At 34.5% G+C, this 22,931-nt stretch overlaps 1 protein-coding gene across 3 annotated transcripts in view; it reads right to left on the bottom strand.

Annotated features, from left to right (window-relative positions):
* Positions 1-1,508: 1,508 nt before the first annotated feature.
* Positions 1,509-22,931, bottom strand: part of ITGB8 (integrin subunit beta 8) — a 73,345-nt gene continuing 51,922 nt past the window's right edge. For 2 of the 3 annotated variants that reach the window (XM_011362703.2, XM_011362712.2), the window contains exons 7-14: positions 19,833-19,928; positions 16,519-16,608; positions 12,948-13,082; positions 10,421-10,826; positions 7,797-8,022; positions 6,393-6,499; positions 3,308-3,471; positions 1,509-3,211 (exon numbers count right to left, since the gene is read on the bottom strand). In XM_011362703.2, the coding sequence (XP_011361005.1) occupies positions 3,089-3,211; positions 3,308-3,471; positions 6,393-6,499; positions 7,797-8,022; positions 10,421-10,826; positions 12,948-13,082; positions 16,519-16,608; positions 19,833-19,928 (1,347 nt within the window). In that variant the 3' untranslated portion in view covers positions 1,509-3,088. Of the gene's footprint in view, positions 3,215-3,307; positions 3,472-6,392; positions 6,500-7,796; positions 8,023-10,420; positions 10,827-12,947; positions 13,083-16,518; positions 16,609-19,832; positions 19,929-22,931 lie in introns of all 3 variants that reach the window. The other variant, XM_023532813.1, reaches the window with a different exon arrangement.

A 22,931-nucleotide genomic window follows, 5' to 3' on the forward strand; every position in this document is an offset into this window, starting at 1 on the left:
TATTTCAATGTCTTTTGGATGCCTGTTGTCATACATAAGAATATCCTCACTGGAAATTAAGTATATATTTAAAATATTTGGAATTTATTCTTTAGTGAAGTGTTACATCTGATGTATGCACTAATTTTAATTTTGAGTTTTGAAAAATTTCCCTATGAGAAATCTATTCTAACTTTAGATTTAAAAAAAATCTTTATTAGCCAACGCTACAGCATAATCAGATATTTTAGTGAATTTTTGAATCTTGCAGAGACTATCTACGACTTCATAAATATTAATTTTCAACAAGATATCAAATGCTTATAAATCCATGTACACTGCAGTATAAATATGTCCCCAGAGAAATAACATGCAGAAGTTATATTGTAGTGTATGTATAGCACATTTCTAAATCATTACATACTTCAGGGCACAGAAATGCTGTCGTACCAAAAGTGTTCAAGTTCTTAACTTTGTTAACCATTTAAGATTTCATTACTTGAGTTTAATATTAGTGAATCTCAAAAGGCTCCTGTGGTCATATTAGTTGAAAATAAGCTCTATTTACAAATATTATTTAATCTAAGAATACCCTGTTTTCCCTTACCTTTTAATTAATTCTAACTAGTCAAATATTAATTCTCTTCTCACAAGCCATTATACAGGAAAATATCAATATTCAAGTAAAACGTAAGCTCTAAAATCTTTAAGAATTAGATCTTTAAGTACAAAAAGAAAGCACAAGACATCACAAGCATAATGAGTCACTAGCTAGCATTGAAGTGCCTGTCGGGAAGTTTGTTCCTTCCTATGATAACAGCCTCAGTCTGTTATAAATTAGTGCAAATTATTGAGAGTGGAAAAATATAAATCCTGGATTTTTAAGGGTTTCATTTTATTTTGCACTTTTAGTTAATTCATTCCACATGAAAATTAGTTGATGAACATCATAATGTTCATTTTTTTAAATTGTCAGTGTTTTAGTAAATGTATTTTTTCCACTTTTCTCTTTTGGGGGGCTGTCAGGTATCCATTTATTTTCCTTTTAAAAAAGTATGCTATGTGAGACAGGCAGGGTGCAAAATATGATTTTCACGTTATCCTTGGTGATCAAGGGTATCTTACACAAGTGAGTCACAGTACTGAATTATGTCAGTGTCCCCAGTCTCATTTGGGGAAGGAAGTACAGTTCAACTAAAGGGTCATAATTGCTTGGCTTTAGGGGATGGCTAACAGAGCTGCTGTGTTTGTTGGCTTCAGAACAGCGTATTATATATTTTTAAATGCTCTTTAGGGTAGAATATGGGGTGGGGATTGGTCTTCATTGAAAGGCACACCTCTAGCACTTTGATTAACTCAGGTGCTAGAAGACTGCAAATCTGGCAAGTTAATTATTAGAAGACATGGTTGTCATAGGCTAAGCTCTGTACTGCACACAGGACTGTTGGACGTCTAGCCAGTAAAATCAGACTAAGTAAGTCTGTTGGGATATGGTAATTGTGAAGAAGTTTCCATTGGGGGAGATAAAAGCTCATGGCCTTCGTATCAATCTCTTCGGCTGAGTACTTGCTAAATTTTAGGGGGTGCTGTTTACACAGGCTAAGGCATGAATGGATGTCCCTATAGTTAGCTCTTAGACCCTGATTAGGAGGAAAGATTGGAAGACATTCATGGCCAGTTTAGTTTGAATTACTCTTTTCTGCCTTGCTTTTAAATTTTCTCATGCCCATATACTTAAGACTTCAGTAAATCACATTTAAAAATACTTGCCAATTAGATATTTTAAAAACTCTCAAGAGGTAGCATGATATTGTGCAATGAACACTACTAGCCTGTCAGTAAGACAGAAGTTCTCTTTGAATGCTGCCACTTAATCACTGAGAAGTTTTCTGAGAAATTATTTGAACTTTCTGAGCTGTGGTTCCTTGACTAACTCAAAGAGTGAATTAGCTTATTTCTAAAAATGTTGTCTATCCTCCTCCAATTACATACTTTTAGAATTCTGGAGATTGGGGTTGAGGTGATATAGGGAATGTATGTCCTTAGGCTTCATTGAAGGGCAAAAATAATATAGCTTAATATAGCTTTTAATTTGAAAAATGCTAATATCTACTTGGATTAAATATGAGAAAACGCATTCAAAGGTGTGGCACTTTGCTTGAGGCAGAGTTTCTAAATATCTTGTGAATTTTAATGTGTTGGTTAGATAGATGAAATGGTAAAATAGTCCATCCAGTTTACCAGGTAAGAAGATATAAAACTCCACATCTGCAAAACAACGAAGCTGTTCAAATTTCGATATTACTTTACAGTGTTCCTTATTAAACATTCAGCTTTTAAAACCAGAATTCTAATAAAGTGACATTGTATTATTAGGTTTTTATGGCAGTAGTAACTTAGCACTTATTTAATCCAGTCATCTGTGACATATATAAACTTATCCTGTAAGAAAGAAAACCAAAATATAAAGGCAAAGTGGGGAGAATATTGGCATTAGTATCCATCTTGTAAAAAGAAGAAAACAAACACATGCATAAAACTACAGTTTCAAAAGCAATATCCCTCAAGATTAAGATTTTATCTGTTCACCTCTTGAATGAGTGAAACGCTACCCATTTATTCATCTGCCTATTCTTGACAATTCACTGCTAATTTTGAAGTGTTTGTCAACATTAGCATAACTGCCTTATTGTTTTTTTCCTGTTGCATGTTTCATGCAGGGATTACTGTACCCTGTAGTGACACAATGCCAAAACTATCTCACAGCATTGTGTCTCTCTGGGAAGCGTAGGAATGGCAGGTACCTGTAAAGTGTAATCAGTGCTCTTCAGATGAACTACATTCTATGCTGATCTAAATAAGTTATATATTACAGTAAAGTGCTACAATGACACTAGTCTCAAACAGTAGTAAGACACATTTTTCTCTGAAAAATTCAGCAGCGATGTGAGTCACATGATGATGAGGATGCTCGTCAGTCTTCATTCGAGTGGACAACTAGCAACTGGCATGATCTAGAACAATCTGTCTCCTCCTGTGACTTCTAAAATTATAATTTTTAGGAGCAATTATTAAAAATCCAGTTTCTCATAAAGTACTTTTTATCTTTTTAGAAGTTGCACCTGAAAGTTTCATGAGCATTTAATTTGCTGATATCCATTTTTATTTCTTCAGGTTTCTCACGTCGGTAGGTTACTGCTCTTGTGCAAACACTTTGCAGAATCAACTTGTCCTTGATGGAGAAGAAATATCATCATTAATTGAGGACTTAAATATTAGAAGTAGACAATGGCATACTGATAGTAATTCTTTTTAAGAATTCACTGACCTTTTTTGAGGCCGACACCCTGTAATCAGCTGAGGACTTTATTTTATTACTATTCCATTGTAATATCACCTGTCTAATGATAAGGACTTTAAGCAACCCAATCAAGAATGTAACTATGAAAATGATGAAAAATATCCTCAAGTAGCTTGGGGTAGAGAAACATTCTGTAATGAAGCAAATAAATAAATGGATTAAAAACTAGAATGAGTAAATCAAAGATTCCAAAAGTAAACAATATTTACCATCTCAATTAACAGGACCAGAGATATTTGCATATCTATAGTTTTAAAACAAAAGACTGCCATTACTGTTGATTCAAAGAATAAACTCTAATTTTTATTACACATCTATTATTAAAATATTTTCATTAAAATTCTCCTTTGGAGAATAGCCACAATTAAGGTATTTAATAAATGTATTTCTTTGCAGCTTGATTTGTTAGTTGTATTAACTGGAATATGTCCACACCCCTTAACCAAAATATAATTTTATCCATGATAGAGAGGAGAGAGAGAGAGAGAGAGAGAGAGAGAGAGACAGTGATGGAGTTAGTTTTTATGGTGTGTACACTTGATTACTAATGGAAAACAGGATTTAAAAAATTATTTAACAGCTCTACTCATCAGCATATATTTCTCTTGTTATGTTTCCTCTTCATTTGTTGCACATCGGTAATGGAAAATAAAGTAAACATTCACAGAAGCTAAAATCAGTACAACTGTAATAGATGAATACATATTTCTTTTGAAATTGCAGTGTAACTTTTCATGATTATTACACATATTTTCTCCAGGAAATGGCAATGTCCAATTCAGGACAATACACAAATCTCTTTCCCAATTTTTATTAATTTACTTTTTACTTGTCTGTTAACCAAATTATTCAATTTTGCTTCTGAAAATTCCACTGTATATTTTTTCAAGACTAAATAATTACTCGCTGGAAATGATATACTGCCTTAAGAGGAGGGGCACACTAGGCTGTGGCTGCCAGAGGTATTACCCAAATCCAAGAGGAAAATGATTGCACAATATGCAAGTGTTCCATAGAACTCACCAGCTGCCCCAGACTCACAAAATTACCTCCTGGCCTAAAGAGGCATGTGTTCGCCAGATTTTGGAGACTTCACCTAAATGTCTTAAGGTCTCCCTGAGAGCGCCCTTTGGGGGAGGACTTGCCAAGGCTTAAAAAAGCGATCACCCAATTATGGGTGATTTGTGTCTGAATTCCCAGGGATGACCAAGCATGCTCTTGAATAAGCCAGGAACTCAGGAACAAAGGCAAGAGCTCCTCTCCAAGGGAGAAGACTTAAAGCCCAGTTTTGTTTTGGTCAATGATAAGGTTCCTTGAAAGAAAGGTTAAAGGGAGGCTGGAGGACTACTAATTAGAATAGAAGCACTAAATATAAATAAAATTTTCCCCTCGTTACAGGTCTCACAACGGAGATTCCAAGAGTCTCTATTCAAAGCGATGTCCTTGGAGCCTTCCACATAGACCCTAAGGTTTGTGACATGCATGCTTTTCATCTTGACAGACTGTTATTTCTCTTGGCTGACTTAGAACTACTCAGTCAGCTAAGGCAGATCCTTATAGGGGCACATGGCTTGATCCCACTTACTGGCTTCTTGCCTAGTAGAAGCTTAGCCAGAAAGACCAAAGAACACCCTTTAAGTGTGATTGAGTGGACAGATAATAGAGGTGGCTAACAAATGCCCTTTTCCTCTTTTTGCACAATAGTTGTGAAGGGGTGGGGAGTCCCCTCGCTACTGATACATTTTACAAATATTTCTAATGGGTTAGGAGAGAGGACATTTTCAGGGCTCAAATCTGCATGCATTTTTAAATGTCATTTTGGATAGCCAAACATTAAGCCCTGGCCATGACCATCATAGTTTAGGTCAAACTGGGGCTTTTCCTAAGGAGCTTTAATGGAATACTTTTTGTAATGACACTCAGGTCACAGTAGGTTTGTTTACTTAACATAATAAATGACATGTTGACAGTAAGGGCTCTATTTATTAGAAAAGGCACTTAGCTTTCTGGAGTGATTGCTACAGCCCCAGCTGGCAGTACATGGGCTGTTTTCAGAGCCAAATTCATTACGGGCTAAGATCAGTGTGGATGTGAGGGAAGGAGGAAATGCAACTCTGGAGAAAGTTTATTTTTCTGTGCACTCTCTCTAAGAGCTGGAATTATTCTTACAGGTTGGAAGAGAGGCTAGATAAAAGTAGCAGTACGAATGTTTTTGGTGAAGACAATTTCAAGTTTAATTTCTAATTCATGTATAACTTAACACCTTATACATGAGTGAAGCAGGTTGCTGGCTATTGGACTCTAATGAACTTTTGTTCAAAAATGATCATCGAACACAGCTTTCACATGGTTCTCTCATTTATGTGGTATCTTTAAAATTTCGTACTTCTTTCATGTCCACTGGCTCATTTATCTTATACAACTCTGAGATTGGTATTATCTCCATTTTACAGTTGAGGAAACTGAGGCTCAGGGAAATATAGTAAGAGGGGCGATATTTCTTATTTACTAGTGTCGAGAAACATGTCTGAAGCCCAAGTCTTCATTGTGCCATCTTTCCATTTTGCCACCTTTATAATCTTTCAACCCTTTGAAGCTATGCATTTTGCAAAAGCAGACCACTGTTACTTAGAATTTTTTGGCTTCACCTGAAACATGAAAGTAAATGTTGGTTTGACACGAGGAAGGTTATAACAGGAAGCAGGTTTGGGTTATGAAGGATAACTGTAGTTCCACAGATCTTGTCCCTAAGAGTGAAATGGACTCTCTATAGGAAACTCCTATTCTTGGCTCACTGAGGCCACTAGAAAATCTGTTTGTTGTATTTCCATGGAGATGCACAGCATGGGAATTTAGCTGAGATGGGAGCTCTAACGATTCAGCCAAAGCCTGGCAAACATACTCAGCTGGTTTTATAGAGTACTATCTCTGGGAGATTGAAAACATTGAAGCAGTTAGTCCATTCTTTAGGATGTTGATTATGGGCCCTTTGGGGAAACATGATTCTGTACAGATATTTTTTCAGTGCTTTGATTATTAAGCTTTGGTTTACCTGATGTTTGGTCCACATAATGCTGTTCCATGAAAGTACATGAGGTTTTACACCGATCAAGTATAGCTTGAGACAGATTGTGAGGGTGAAGGCATTGCACACAATTCCTGTAAGGGGAAACAGAAGTGAAAACACATAACTTTAATAAGATTGTAGCCTGTAGTATTTTCTATAAGAAATAGAGTATTGCTTTAGGGCAGCAGCCTTGTAAAAATGGGAAAGAAAGCTATAACACTTAGTTGTAATCTTGACTGAATTTAGTACCATGGCAAAGTTACTTTCTAACCACTTAAAGTAGTTTAATAATATATAAAATAAAAATTATGATTTTTTTTATCTTGAGAAGAAAATCTCTAGGAAATGAATAACATACTCTTACTACACACATACACATACAACTAGCATAGATGTTTTAGAAGATGAATATTAAGATACTACTGGAAAAGTTTAGCAATGAATGCACAGTTCAAATTTTGTTTGGATTCATTAAAAATAACTCCATCATGTTTAAGTACTGCATTTCCAAGATAGTTACATAAATTACTATGCATAGTTTAAAAAATTTTACTTGAGCTACCAATCCAAAAAAGGGAACATCTTAAGAGTTTGAATAAAACAAATTGGAATGCATAGCGGTGTTTAGAGTAGTGGTCTTTGAACAGGACTCAGACTATTATTGGAAAATTAATTATTGACACAAAACAATAATGCTACCTTCATTTAACATATTACCTTTCATTTATTCATCATTTATTTCTACAGTGCTTCATAACCACCATCATTCTTTATCTTTAATACAAATAAAACGATGACAATAGCTAACATTTATTCTATGATTACTGTGTACCAAGTACAAAGTTTTTTTTTGTTTGTTTTTTTACATGAATCATCTAAGTTAATTTTTTCACAGAACTATAGCAAGACACTATTATTATTCTCACTTTCGGTATCAGGAAACTGAGGCACAGAGAATTTCAACAACTCGCCCTGTATCAAACACCTAATTAGTAGTAAGCTGGGAAGCTGGCAGCCCCTAAATCATCACATTGTACACAATAAAATTGCATGAAGTTATATCTCAAAGAAGCTGGGAAAAAGCCCAATAAACCTTTATGAACACTGAATATTATTCTTTAAAAAAAACCTAACTGAAAAAAGGTAAGGCAGTGAATGCTTAGATAAATTCGGATACTTCCACAGATATCTATCTAGTGGCCAAAGTTTGGAATCTAAGTCTTATAATTCCTAAATCCTCCATTCATTTATCTTTTAGCATGATGATAATAGTTTACCTGAGGAGAAGATCCAGCAACTTCTAAGATTAAGAAAGGCAGAATAAAAAAGGACAAACATAGCTATAATGAAGGACTGCTTTATGTATGTTTGCAGTCAGGGAACACATACCAGTTTTCATTGCAGGCTGTGTGACACGTGGGGCAGTGTTCACAGAAGCGGCCTATGCTCCTGGGATCGGTGCACTCACACCTGCCACATACACATGTGCCTCTTCCACTACACACCTGGCCCTTTGGATTGATACAGTGCTGGGCTGATGTTGACGGGCACTGGCACCGATCGCCTTCCCAGCCACTGAAGCACTGGCATCTGCCTGCTTCACACTCTCCGTGCCCTGCAATAAAGACACCCCAGGACCTAAGTTATTGGGGCCACCGACTTTGTGAAGCGTTTCCAAACGTGAATTCCCCTCCCATCTCCATGGAAACACACTGCCGGTCAAGTGAAATGGAAACAGCATCATTTTCTATTTGTCTGAGTGCCAGGACATAGGGGTGTGTGTTTTCAAAGCTGTTCGATTGTAGATAATCTCCTGGTGCTAATGTATTGTGCTGTCAGTTGTGAAGTCTGCCCTTCAGTGGCTGCCCAACTACTTGAAGGTCACTGTACGTTGGTTTAAATTAAAAACACAAATATAAAGAAGCTACAAAGGCTGAAGTAATGTTAATTGTCTGACTCGATATTCAAAAAACGAGTATTTGATTAATAGCTTCCATAATTTATTCTCTTTGTTTCTCGTTATTGCCAAGGGCCTGGGATAACTTTGAAGGTTCACGAGGCAAACCCTTCTAGTGCTTCAGTTCCGCTAGTGCCATGTTTAAAGATAATATCTCCAAGGAAGCTGAACTAATCCTTTCACATCTTCAGGACATTAGTTAGCAGATTGGCAGGGCATGTCAAAAGTATGCTGTGGGCTATTATTAGTAATGAGAAAAAGCAAGACAGAAAGCAAGGCAGTAGATGTGTGTGTGTGCCAGCGTTGGGGACATCTGTGCAGACAGATAAATTGAGGAAAAACACTGGTTATATATAGCTAAATGGATTTTAGACTGCAGAAGTATCCAAAACTTAATATGCTAATGTGAACTAGAAATCTTCAAGAGGGACTACCTTTTACAGGATTATATAGTGTTTCTCAAGCTTATTCAACAACAGACTTTTCCCTCCTATCTTCCCTCCTTCCCTTCCTTCTCTGGTTTCCTCCTTCCCTCCCTTTATTGTAGAGCATCTCATAGGGTAACTGTTCCATAGAGTCCACTGTTAGGTCAGCTTATTTTGCTAAATGTAAAACTAATGAAGTCCAGGCCAGACGAACACCTGCCAGACCCTGTTCCCCACAAGCAAGCTTCATGACTAATCCCAGCCAACTGACCTGTGAACATGTGTTTTTATTCTCAAATGAGGCAAGTGAAGAAAGTAATTGTCAGCCTATGGCCTGCGCTTGCAAGTTATACACAAATAATTCAAAGCAGATTCTCAACTGCTCATGCATCAGTAGTATTGTCATATAGAAGACCCAGTACATTGATTTTTTGATATTTTACTATAAACAGAGACTGGGAATCTCAATTTATTTCAAACTTCTTTGAGAGATTGACAGCTAAGGGAAATGATCTCAGAATTCTTTCTCTTCCTTGTCCCAAACAGGATTAGCTCTAAAAAATTAGCTCTAAAAAATTAATGGTTTGTTCTAAAGTCATCTATAATCCATTCTACCCATGATACCAGATAGAGATGAATAAATGTTTGGAATATAAAATATTTTTTGTATATAATAAAATAAGAAGGCAAATTGCCCTATATCACATATTTATATGATATAGGGCAATTTTTTAGCTTACACAAGAATTCATTTTGTATAAATATCTTACCTTCGGTATGCTTATGATAATGAACTATTTCAATTCATCAATAATCTAATTAACATTTGCTTACCAAAATGCAAACACTAAAAAGCTGGTTTAACAGTAGGTGGATGTAGCACACTGTCACAGAAAACTCAATTCCTTTGAAAATAGTAATTTATATTAATTTTTAAAATGCTATATAGATTTCCTGGAACCTAACCTCTAGGTGGCAGTAAATTGAATTAGCCAAAAAATACTTTTGATATTTTTGTGTCAAATGACTTCATTTTAAAATTTGATCTGTGTGTGGCCTCTGGGAATAATCTTCCAGATTACTTATAAAACCAATATTTTCTTGAAGAATGTTGTCTTTTGACAATTCTGTTGCTGATTTTCCAAAAATAAACTAGTAAAGTTTAAATCACTACCAATTTACAATGCCATCTGTAATAATGCATTAAGAATTCTCTAGTGAATGAAAAGTATATTTTTATAGCTCACTATCCTCTGAGGAAGCTGGAGGAAGTGACCACTTATGAGAATGAATCAGATCCTTCTAGAAGTATACCCTGATCTTAGAAAACCTGTCGGACATCATCAGTAATTTCTTTTTCTGGTATATATCTTTACAAGGTTGAGGCATTCTTGAGAATAACAATTAATTTTTTATTTTTAAATATTTACTGTACAAAATGATTTAAAATGTAAATATCAGAATCATGTGGTATTAATCTGTTGCCATGCCTGAATTTCAAAGATGGAAACTCTGAATATTAAATTCAGATTCAGGGTTAGTAATTATAAAGATGAGATTTAAAGATACTTTAACATATATGCTAATTTAATAATAACTAGTAAAAACTGCATGTAGATATTTATACTCACCAGCACACAGATTTCCATGGTGATATGGACAAGAAAAGTCATCCTTTTCACAGTATTTTCCATATACTTTTCCAAGCTTAATTTTGTGACACAAACATTTCCCGCAGATACAAACTCCTCGACCGCTGCAAACAGGTTGATCCTTGTGTGACTTGCAACTCTCAGAAGGAAATTGATCTTCATCAAAATGACATTTATTCTCATCACACTGGAAACACTTGGAATCTAGAAAAGTTTCATCTATGCACTTTCTTTTAGGTCCTCTGCTGTCATCACACTGACAGCTGCAGTTTCTGTGTATATGAATTTTAGTGGTTTCATTGAAACCGATAGGTTTAATTATTGCATAGTTTTTTCCTCCTGTGACATCACATTTTTTCATCATAACTGTTACATTGAAAAGAACCTAAATTTGGGGCAAAGGGAGGGGAAGAAGATATATTTATACGCCTTGATGATTTTTATTACCAGTATTATATCTGTTAATGATATTTTGAATCAATGCCATCTTATAGAAATTAATATTTATAAATTATACACTCTTTCATACATAGATATAACATCTCTTTTTAATTTCATTTATTTCCTTATATAAACTGGACAGTTAAAAAGATGCAATGACTGCTACTTGCCTGTATTGCATCATTAAATGGACAGAGTTTCAAGACTATTTGAAATGTGCATTCCACTTTTGATACATACATATGTAGGTATATATATATATATATATATATATATATATATATATGTATAGTTATTCATATATATATAGGTATATATATGAATTGATATATAATATATATGGATATATATGGCTATATCCATCCCAAGCAAAGAGCCTAGCACAAATATATTTATATTTGTATGTGTATGTATGTACATATATACATACATATACATGTATATGCATACTTGTATATGTATATACATATACACATACATATGCATGTATATGCATACTCGTATATGTATATACATATACATACACATATATACACACATATTTATATACACACATGTAATGATATGAAAGATCTATATTTAGGCGATATATATGCATTAGAAATTAGAATTAGTATCATAATATTAAAATCAATGCAGTTGGTGTTGTACTTGAAATGTTTTTTATCTTAAGAATGTTAAGAATTAACAGACATATAGGATAATATGATCACTGCCAATATTTATAATAGAGCAAAACTCAGGTTTTATATAATCAAGAGGTCATATTGACTCTTCCCGAGAATTAACCTGTTTATACTACTTGTTGAAAGTGAGAGGAATAACAGAATTTAGACAAAGAAAAAAAAAGTAAGAAATAGGGAAAAACATTCTGTCAAAACCGATTTTGAAAGAATGAACTATTTCTAAGAAGGTAACTCTTACTCAGAAAGTAACTTAGTGTTACCCTTTGTTAAAACAAAGTTTTTTATATGTTTAATAAAAATCAAATATGTATTTTATAAACTGAAATATAATGTCTTTTGAACAAAGTCCAAGGAATGATTTAGAGGAGCCTACAAAACTAGAATCTAGCAATAATTAATTTCAAATGTACATCTTGTTAGAGCTATACTGCCTGAAGATTCTGAACTTATCAAGAGGGAAAAATGTCCTCAAACTAAAGAGAAAGGAATATTCTCTTGTATTCAATCTTAGAATCTTAGGGCTTTTTATCTCTTTCAATAACTTTCTTTTTCTCTGTAGCATGACATTAAAATAATATCATAGACTCTTAGAGATGGAAGGAAAAGGGATTAGAAGTCTTCTCGTCCAAACCATTTATTTAAAAATGGGGCAGCTGATGCCTCAAGAGGTGAATGACTCACTGATAATCACTTCATCCAACAAGAATTCCCTTTAAACGCATATTTCTTTGTGTTTACTCTCTATTGTGCCAGTCCCGGGAGAATCCGTATCTCCCACGGTCCTGTATCCTGATGCTACTATAACCTGGGCCTCTCTTTTCCACATTTCATTCCTTTTTAGTTAAATGATGATACTGCCTTTTTATTGTTCTTAACAAATTTCCTTGCCTCCTCCTAGATCATGATGAGTGTATTGGGATAATCACAAAGTGAAAGATTTTGGAATTCTTAGTCTTTATCAGCTGCTCCATCATTCCCATTCTTTTCTGTGGCTTATTAATTTTCAGTTTCATATTACTCTGAGCATTTTCAGATTCAAAACCAAAAGGTATTATCGTCATTGTAAGTATAGATACTACTTGTTTGAGGAGATGTGACTTCCTAATATATAATGGCTGTGACACCTAAGTTTAAAGTTATTATCATTGAAAAAGTATTTAATATAATATATATTTATTTTAACTTGAGAGTTTGAAAGAACAGTCAATGAAATTAAAACAAGTAGGAACTTTGCAAAGAGATAATAAAGTTACTTTAAAGTATAAATAAGATCCTTGGAGTCAGTAGTAAGTAAAGTTTTTCAGGATGGTTTGATTTTCTGTGAGAAAGCATGCCAAACAATTAGTTTATTTTAAATGGGGAAAAGCACACCCACGTACTTCATCATTGCTTGTCACGTTTCCGCATCCGTCTGTGCCTGGCTTTCTGGTCCCATTTGGACAGATGGCGGTAATGTTTAAGTAGATGCCTTTTACCTGGTTTTCCACCTGAACTTTCACTTCTGATATTAGTTTCTGCAGAGACAATTTTTTAATTGTATACTATAGCAGTTTCAAATGTAAGCAGCTACACAGAGTCATGCTTATTAAATCATTCTAGATTTAATTTAACTAAACCAAAGAGTCTCTATAAAAGATGAATAAAAACACTGTTACCACATAATGACTCAATTATATTTGAAATTCATAATAAATATGGAAGGATTAGACTATCTGCATTTAAATTGCTCTATTTTTTCACATATTTCCATGACTGTGCATTTTGATCACTTACTTCAAAGATAAATCTCACTCGGCCTGTTATAAAAACAATCATTTTTAATCCAATCATATTCATATTTTGTGATAAAAATTTAAATAAAATATTGAAAATACATATCATCACAGAGGGTCAATCTTGACAGTTTAAAATCTATAACATGCTTCTGACATTTATAGCTATTATTAGAGAAACATTTTGGTTTTAAACACTGTAGAATATCATGAAAGCTAAAATGCATTATTGATAAAAAATTGAAAGGTGAATTTTTGGGAGGCCATTTCTATCCTATAAGCATAAGAATTACCTGCCAGATATGGTCCTATGCATTTTCCAAGTATAGCTTAGAATTGCTTGTGTCAATCAAGCAATTCTAGCTTGTTCTAATTCATACTGTTGAAATAGAGCCCCTTACTGAACAGAAAACTATTCATTTATGCAATCATTAAAAAAAATCTGAGTAATGCCCATCATGTATGAAGCATACACTAATTCCTTCCATCATAATCTTTAAGTTTCAAAAGTTCTAGCTGCATTAAATATATACTGTAGATCTGTGGGTATTTCATCTCATAAAATTCAGAGTCTACCCCATGGAAAGATCCTTAAGATATGCTTGTAAACAAAGGAAGGGAAAAGATGAAGTAAGTACCTAAGGAAAAAGAGTTCAGTAGTCGGGTATGAAGAAGAAAACTTCAAATGACTCCTAATTCTTTACTTGAGTAATTTTTCTTCTGCTGCTGTATAATCAATAAAGAGATGTGTGCTGACTAATTAATGATTGATCATGGAATTATGGTAATAAATCTTTATTTAGACTAAGATACTTCCTCAAATTAGTAAATTCTATTTGGATTAGGTAAGACTATGTCAGCTACATTTTTTATTGCCCAAGGAGCTCATACATTGTAATCATTTAATTGAACAATTTTGGCAAACCAACAGAAACTTTTGATATGCAAATGGTGTTGTTATGATGATGGTTTAACTTATCAGAAGGAAGTTCCTATTATAATAAGTGTTCTCAGTTTGCCCTCCTGAAATTCTGCTTCTCTTAAAACTTTAAGCTAATTGTAATGTTTTATCAAGGAGGGTGTGAAGACAAACATCTAAAATTTTGTCCAATTTTGGGATTTAGAAATGAAGCTCCAGACACAATCTTAAGCTTCCCTTTTAAAATCTAACAGGTACAGAGGCAGAATCTATTTTTTGTGATATACAATTCCTTTTTCATTCAGTGTCATTTCTTGATTTCAGCTAAATTACTATTATTAGAGTTATGATTTTTACATAATTTTAATTCTAATGGTAGTGCTGATATATAGGATAAAACCAAAAATGTAATCACACTCACCATGTACTAAGTTTGTATATACTTTTATAAGATTCTTAAAATGAAGTGCAAAAAATGAAAAGTTAGAATGAAAAAACTTTTTTTCAATAAATTGTGAATAGTTTCTGTTGGGCTGTGAAGACAAAATGAAATTTCAGAAGAATTTTGAAAATATAGACATATATAAAATAATAACAGGATCTCAACTTAAGAAGATTAGTTAGAGTAAGTTTTCATTGGATTTACTAGTATTTTTCCATTGCTTAAGGTTAATCAGAACTGCAGTTAGCTAAGGCATCACATACCGATCCTAGGCAAATAAAGAACATAAAACCAAATGCTGCCATTTGCCTTTCCATTGATGCAGTCTGACACACAAGCAAGTCTATCAAATTATATTCCTTGTTTAATAAATGGGTCCATACTGTAAAAACTAGGGTGGCTTATGACACTGTAAGCTCCTTCCTTATTTCGATTATTCCTGGGAACAGAGTAGGAATGAGAATGAATTTTACACACATTTGATTTTCCTTGATAAGAAGCTACTCGGGTCCTAATGTTCTTTTGTGACAGTGAGGAAGAAATACAATCAAACATGCTTTTCCTTATTTCATTCAATGTAATTTTCAGACATCGAGAAATTCCTTGGCAAAAAAAAAAATTTATTTTAAAATACTTTAAAAAAAAGAAGATTTAAATGAGGCCTTCATTTTCTATCTCGTGTCTACTTCCTGCCTTTCCCTTTTGTATCTGAGTTGAAGGCAGATGCTGCATGGAGAAAATAAGAGAAACCTGAGATTTCTCACACTGCTTGGGCTACCATTTCTGCTACTCAACCCTACTATGTCAGGAAGGGAATCAGAAAATTTGGGGAAGTGAGACTTTATTAACGGTCCATGGCTTCAGGGTAGAATAAAGCATATCTTTGGATACTATGTAAAAAACAAACAGGTGATAGCAGACTGAAGGATGTTCCTGGGGCCTGCAGTTAAGGAAGACCTAGGCTCTGTTCCTGTTGCTTCTGTTTGTTAGCTGTTTGACCTTTGGTTAATTTGCTTAGCTTCTTTGAGGTTCTACGAATATACGGTGGGAAAATTAACATCTGTTTTATAGGTCAGTTGCACAGATTAAATGAGATCATGTATGGAAAATAACTGATCTTAGTGGCATTAAAGTAACACTCACTATTATTACAACACCTTAACAGAGAGGATTCATTCCAGGAATGACCTAGGTTGAAAGAGCAGATGTTTCTTTAAATCTTTGCATTGGCATCCACTCTTCGCAGACTGGGGACAGCAGACAACTGTCAACTCAGTAAAATAGTATATCTCTTAAGGTGTTCTTTTAATCAAACTAGCTTTATATAAAACTGTTAAAATAACTGATTGAACCATCAAGTGATTGATCTAAGAGACTCAAACAGAGTTCTCTTAGTAATTTCTGTATTCCAGATAACTCATTTCCCCTGACAGGTTACTGCTTTAAATAACAATGTGAATTTCGTACTTTATCTTTGTGACATAGGAAATTGTGAAATTTCTTGGTAACAAAGTATATTCTATAGCTGTGATTTGGTGACTCACTGAACATTCGATTAGGAAGGAAATTTAGATGACCTGTAGTCTAAGCTGGGTTTACTGTCAGTGAGACACAGTGAGGCACAGAAAGCTGAAGGGACTTTCCAAAGGTTTGATGGCTAGTTATTAGGGGAGCCGGACCTAAACTTAGGTTCTTCATCACTAATGTAACGTTCTTTCCACCACTCCTTTCAAGATGACAGGGCACTAGTTTGTACCTTGCCACAGAAATGGGGGTTAAAAGTTTATTTTTTAAAATTGTGTTTAATATATACATACCTGATAGGCTTCTACTACCAAATTATTGAGGTTTGCAGCTTTGGATTCTATTTCGCCAGCAATGGTGCCAGGCAAGAGGGGTAGAAGGTCCTAGAAAATATAGCAATAACATTTACTTAATGACAGTCATATGCAACAGTTTGGCAACCAACAGATATTAAAAAGTCTTGTAGTTATCAATGAAGGTGACATTACATGAATCAAAAAATATGAGGAAAAAAAAATAGGGCACCCAAAGCATATACACCTGAAATGGCAGTATATGTGCAAGAGTGTGTGTGCATGCACAAGTTACATGCTAACCTAAAAACTTAATCGAAGTACAGGCCAGCATTTCCCAAAGTATCTTCCTAGGAACATAGTCTCAAGAGATTTTAAACGCAAAAGGGTTCTAAGGGCAGGTAAGTCTGAGAAGTTCTGCATATTGTTTCTTCAACTTAGAGACTCAAAATGTATGCTTGCAATTAAAGGTTCAGAGAAGTCCTACAGTTCAGAAATAATTTAGCATTATTGAATGCAGCATTTTCTAGCATTTCTTTAATTATAAACTTTTTTCTCATATAAACATTTTGCAGAACAATTGTTCCATGGAATGAACTTTATTACACGTTGGCCCAGACTGGAGAAAAAAGTCGTAGTCACAAGTGGAAGCTTCATGGAGTGGGTGTTCTTGATGGATGGTACTGAATAACTATGGAGAAAACCCTAGGTAGGTATTCCTAGTGAGAAAAACAATTAGCAAAGGCTTAAAGCTTTCCCTGAGTTTTAGATAAAGTAAGAACAGAGAAGAAACCAGTCTGACTGGAGTGAAGGGTGCATGTTTACTATAAGGAATCAGATTATGAAAAGTCTTGAAATCCACTTATACACTCATTTCATTATTCAGAAGTATTAAGTTCCTTCTGTATCCCAGCCACTACTTAGACACTAACAACTAGGTATCTCAGGTAATGGGGAAAATGTGTCACTTGCAGATTTTAAAAATCCATTTATCTAACGTTTGTTGAGCACCTGTTGTGTACCACTTTGGAGATGCTAAGTTGCTAGGCTACTAGTTTTCACCCTTACGGATCTCACAGGTACATAAATGACAGTTTCAAAAAAAAAAACCATACACATGAAACAAGAGGAAGAATGCACAGACCCTAATGAGAGCAAGCATCTGAGGGCTGAGGGCTGAAGAAGGCTATCAGGAATTGTTTCCTGGAGGAGCTGTGTCTTAAAGGACGAGTAAGAGTTAGGAAAGTCATGAGGGAGAAGGACTTGAAGGCATAGTTGGTATGAAACTTGGCACAAAGGAGTGAAAGAGCCTGGTGAATGGTGTGCACAAGAGAATTAGAAGGATGGCTGGAGGGGCAAGTGTAAGGCAGAGAATAGCGGGTGATTAGGCCAGGGAGGCAAGCAGGGACCAGCCAGTCTCCTATGCCACATTAAAGACTTGATACTCTAACTCAGAGGGAACTACAGGAACATTTTATTCTAGGGAGTACTGTGGTCACACCTGTGATTTAAATAGCCAGGTGGATGATAGATTTGAGAGATGTGTTAAGAGGCTGTTACAAGACAGACGAAGGTGATTGATAAAAATGTCTCAGGGCAGCCAACGTAGGTAACTCTAAGAGCATACACAGGACTCATAATAGAACTTGTCATGTGTTCAGAACCTGTCAACTCTTACTTTGCACACAATTCAATAATAATAAGCCTGCCTGATTTTACGGTTTATAAGTCAGTGGAAATTATTTTTAATGGAGCATGGAGAAACTGCTAGAGCCAGTAACACCATCCAGAAATAATAAATAGCAGAGAAAGAGGAGGCAAAAGCAATGAAAACAGCATAAGGAATATAGTCAATAATATTGTAATAAATATATGTAGTGCCAGATGGGTACTAGACTTATTGGGGTGATCACTTTGTAAGGTATATAAATATTTAATCACTATGTTGTACACCTGAAACTAATGTAATATTGTATGTCAACTATAACTGAAAAATAAATTAACCCCTCTCTCCCAAAAAAGGCTGCACGATAATTTGAAATTCAACTATTAAGCTTAAAGGTTAAAGAGCATAGGATTTAGGAGGCCGTTAGGAAAGTTTGGGCATATATATAAAACCTCCCTAAATGTGTTTCCTCATCTTTAAAAAACGGGCATATTAGTTATACTGCCCTCATTGTTATGAGTTGTTAAGAGTATTAAATGAGTTAATAAACTCAGTGCCTGACAATAGTAAGTACTCAATTAAGTGGAAGCCGTTACCTTTGTTACTAAAGTAGTTTGGGCATTGGGTTGGGGCCCAGAGCCCTTCTTCTGTGGGTATTAATGGCTGTTACATTAAAAAGGCGTTCCATAGCATATAAATTTGGGAAAATGGTGAATTAATTAAAGTTTCACTACAGATTTCTAGGGCAAGAGGTAGAACGATTAAAGTAGTGCTATCAGACGATAAATACGGTAGTTGGGTATTACGGAAGCTGATGGAGGGCACATCCGTTTTGTGGTAAATGCAAATGAGTTCAAGTATTTGTTGAAGACAAATGAAAATGTAGTTTCTCTGTATTAAAAAATAAGTAAAGGACATTGGGAGTAGAAGGAAGAAGCAAAGATGATAGAACAGATGAGGAAGACCCATGACCAGACATGTGCAATGAAATTAGAGTATCATGGCATCATGGAAATGAAGAAAAGAGAGTTTCCTGGAAGAAAGAAAAGACTGCAAAGAGAAAGCTATAACAGGTCACACAAGAGCAGTTCTATGTTGTGGGGAGGTCCCATGGTGCTGCCAAATGTCTATTCTGCTATGGGTTTCACTGGCCCGAAGGATTCTGGACAAAACCAAGGTTATTCTTATGTAGCAAGCCGCTTCCCTGGCTCCTCTTGTTCTCTTATTGGATGACCTTGACCAAATCTAGGTATGCTGGTGCTGCTGAAAATTAAGCTGATATTCTCCCAACATAATCTATTATTAGGATATGCCCATGGGCTGGCATATGAGCAGCACTCCGGACTTGGATATTGCAATTGGAATGTGAACTACTTTTCACCTGATGAAATTCCTTCCCGTTATTATCACAGTCAGTATCACACCAAGTTTCAGTGCCTACACTTGGTTCTAGGTGTTACAAATACAGAATCTATACTTAAATGCTTACTTAAATCACTGTGTAGTACACACATTAGTTAATACAGTATTAAATTAGATTGTACAAAGTGCAATAACTCCAGAATCCTTCCTTGTAGTTCTAAGAAGTATTCTAACTTCAACTACCAAGGCAAACATTTTAATTTTTAAAATTTGGGAATGAACATACCTTATACCAATGAAACTGTTTTCCTTGAACTGCAAAGATGACATTAATGTTGTTGTCTATTAACTTTTCTGAAAGTTGGCCTAGTGAGGGATGTTCCTGTTAACAGATAATGAAATAAAGAAGGGAGTGAAATTTAGTAGCTCAGTCCCACACATATCCAAACATTCGTTATGAGGGAAACGATATCACTGACATAAAAATGTATTGTATTGGGAAGATTATGATTTTACTTTTAAATTCTTTTAAAAAATAAGATCAACATTAACATATTAAGGATATTTTATAGACAAAAGCTCCATAAAAACCTAAGGCTCAGAAAAAAGAAGAGGGCTGAATTCAACATAGTAAAAAGAGTGTTCAGCACCTCTTTAGTTTAATACTGGACTGAAACTGATATAATTGAAAGATAATTTAATATTCAGAAACAGACACATTAGTGACAATAACGAGTGAACATCAGTAAAAAGTGACGAAATGCAAATATATGCATATACATATATACATGTACATATTTGATATATAACATAATACAGTATAAACTCTATTTAAAAGCAGAAAACCCCTGTACTCAAATCCCAGGTTGTCACTGTATGATAAAAGTTCTATGTCAGGTCCATCCTGTGTAACATCTGAATAGTATCTGGTTTTCATAATTGCTGGCAAGATGAAAAAGATAACAATAGTATGTGAACTATCTAGTGCAGTTCGTTGCATATTGTAGGTGCTCAAAACTAATAGCAATTATTGTGATTTTTATTTCCAACAGCTTATACAAGGTGTAGGTTACAGATCTCTCAACTTATTATTATTCTAATTTCACTTTTTGTCATATATACACACACACATATACATAATAAATATATATATAATATAATATTATATATAATATAATATAATAATATTTTATATATATAATAAATCTGTTGCACTTTGATAAAGAAAACTTCTGTAGAGCCAGCTGTTACCTTCTTTGTGTAGTGAGAAAGGTTGGGATGAGTAGAAAGGGAATAAAATTTAGTAAATATGAGAAGTCTGACAACTACAGAAATTGCTATATCTTAAGTTATATAGTTAGACGTTATACTTGATATTTTTTCTTTCTATGAATTCTCTTCTAGAAATTAAAGTAATAATCTCAAATAACAGCTTCATACTAGACATCTCTTAGAGAGATGATGTCAGACTTCCACTGTAGTGGTCCCCACCTGTTCATTGGTGCCTAGTTGTGTTAGCCAAGGCTCATGTGACTGAGTCTAATCAGCAGTGTGTGATTCAAGTTCATATTACTCTGTAGTTTGTACTCCCCACTTCACCCTCCATTACTAATTTTTTCTTCTTAAGGGAAAATTTCATTAAACCACATTGGTTAACATTTCTGTATTTTGGCAACTATGTGAACTTAGTAAAAGAGCTAATTTTAGTAGTTTCAGTTATAGCTTAAGTTCTGTGACCCACATATTAAACTTACATATACAGACAAAAGAGATAGCCTTGTGCTTAAAAATATTGTCACTAACGTGAGTAAGTGCTATGATCTGAATATTTGTGTCTCCCTCCCCAAATTCATATGTTGAAATCTTAACCCCCAAAGTGATGGTACTGGTTGGTGATCAGGTCATGAAGGTGGAACCTTCATCAAGGGGATTAATGCCCTTATAAAAGAGAGGCATTGGAAAAAGCTCCCTTGCCCCTTCTACCATATGAGGTTACAGCTAGAAAATGTCACCTATGAAACAAAGTAGGCTCTCACCAGACCTTGAATTTGCCAGTGCCTTGTTCTTGGACTTTCCAACCTCCAGAACTGTGAGCAATAAATTTCTGTTTATAAGCCACCCGGTTTATGCTTTTTTGTTATAGCAGCCCAAATGGACTAAGATAATAGCCATAACAAATATGCTTTTATTTTTATATAATCTATAATTGCTGTGGTAGAAGTAAATCAAATTTTCATGAACTGCATTTAAATGTGATATGAAACCAATTTATGAAGAGGTTTAAAAAGTATTACCACATGGATTTCCATAAGAAAAGTTCTTGCCCAGAGCATTTCTTAAAATATAATTTTAAAGTAATAGAAAAACATTCCTCCAAATATAAATTCTACCAGATAAATTTTTATTCCTTATTTCTAAGAATATGTATACTCTTAAAACAGATTTATGACAGTTTGCATAATGCTAGTAAATTAAAGAGAACAAGTAAAGGAAAGGTAAATGAGTATTTTTTTAAAGGCAGCAACTACTCTTCAAATATTTTTGCTTAGACAAACAATAATTACAGTTTGCCACGCATTCCCTCTTCTTAATTTTTAAAACCATTCATATTTAAGGAAAATTTAATCCATATATTTTTTTAACCGGCTTATACTTCACACATATAAAATCAATATTTAAAGAACAGTCCAAGATGTAAGCAGCTTTCCGAGCCTTCTTAATCTCTTTCCTCTTTCAAAACCAGAAAGTCACATTGACCAAAAATACACAAAATTTAAATCTAGAAAGTTCTAGTTTGGTCAGAAGCTCATTAAAAAGGTCACTTAGGTTTTAAGCTTAAAAGAACTTTTTTTTTTTTTTTTAGCCTTAGGAAGAAATCAGTTTTAAAAGAAAAGCGAGCACCTTGACACAGATTTGTCAAAATTACAAATGTGTAACAGATGTTTAAATAAACCAGGAGAGCTTGGACTAATGGCCATTATTGAAGCCCCCTCCCCTTTCCTGTGTGAGGCACATTATCTTTTAAGCATTTTATCTTTTATGTCTTGTATTTCGCTAGCAGGAACACTCCCTCTCAGCCAGCTGCTCTACTGACGTCACTGTTTCTCATCTCTAACTCCCCCTTTGTCTAACCCATTATGTATTGTTTCTCTAAACTCTGAAAATAATTGACAGAGATAACAGGCATTTCAGGGAGAAGAAGAGAAAGTAATGTACCACACAGCTGCTAAGTAATTTAGGGCAAAGGGATTCCTTTCACATTTTTCTTCTTCACCAACACCTTCACTGTGACTTATGGGAAATAACTTAAAAATGTCAGAAGGGAAGTGTAGGTTAAGAAAGATTCATTGAAAGCAACTTCGGTTAAAGAGATAACTGTGTGGAG

The sequence above is a fragment of the Pteropus vampyrus genome, unplaced genomic scaffold (genome assembly GCF_000151845.1).
Source record: "Pteropus vampyrus isolate Shadow unplaced genomic scaffold, Pvam_2.0 Scaffold4, whole genome shotgun sequence".
NCBI lineage: Eukaryota > Metazoa > Chordata > Mammalia > Chiroptera > Pteropodidae > Pteropus > Pteropus vampyrus.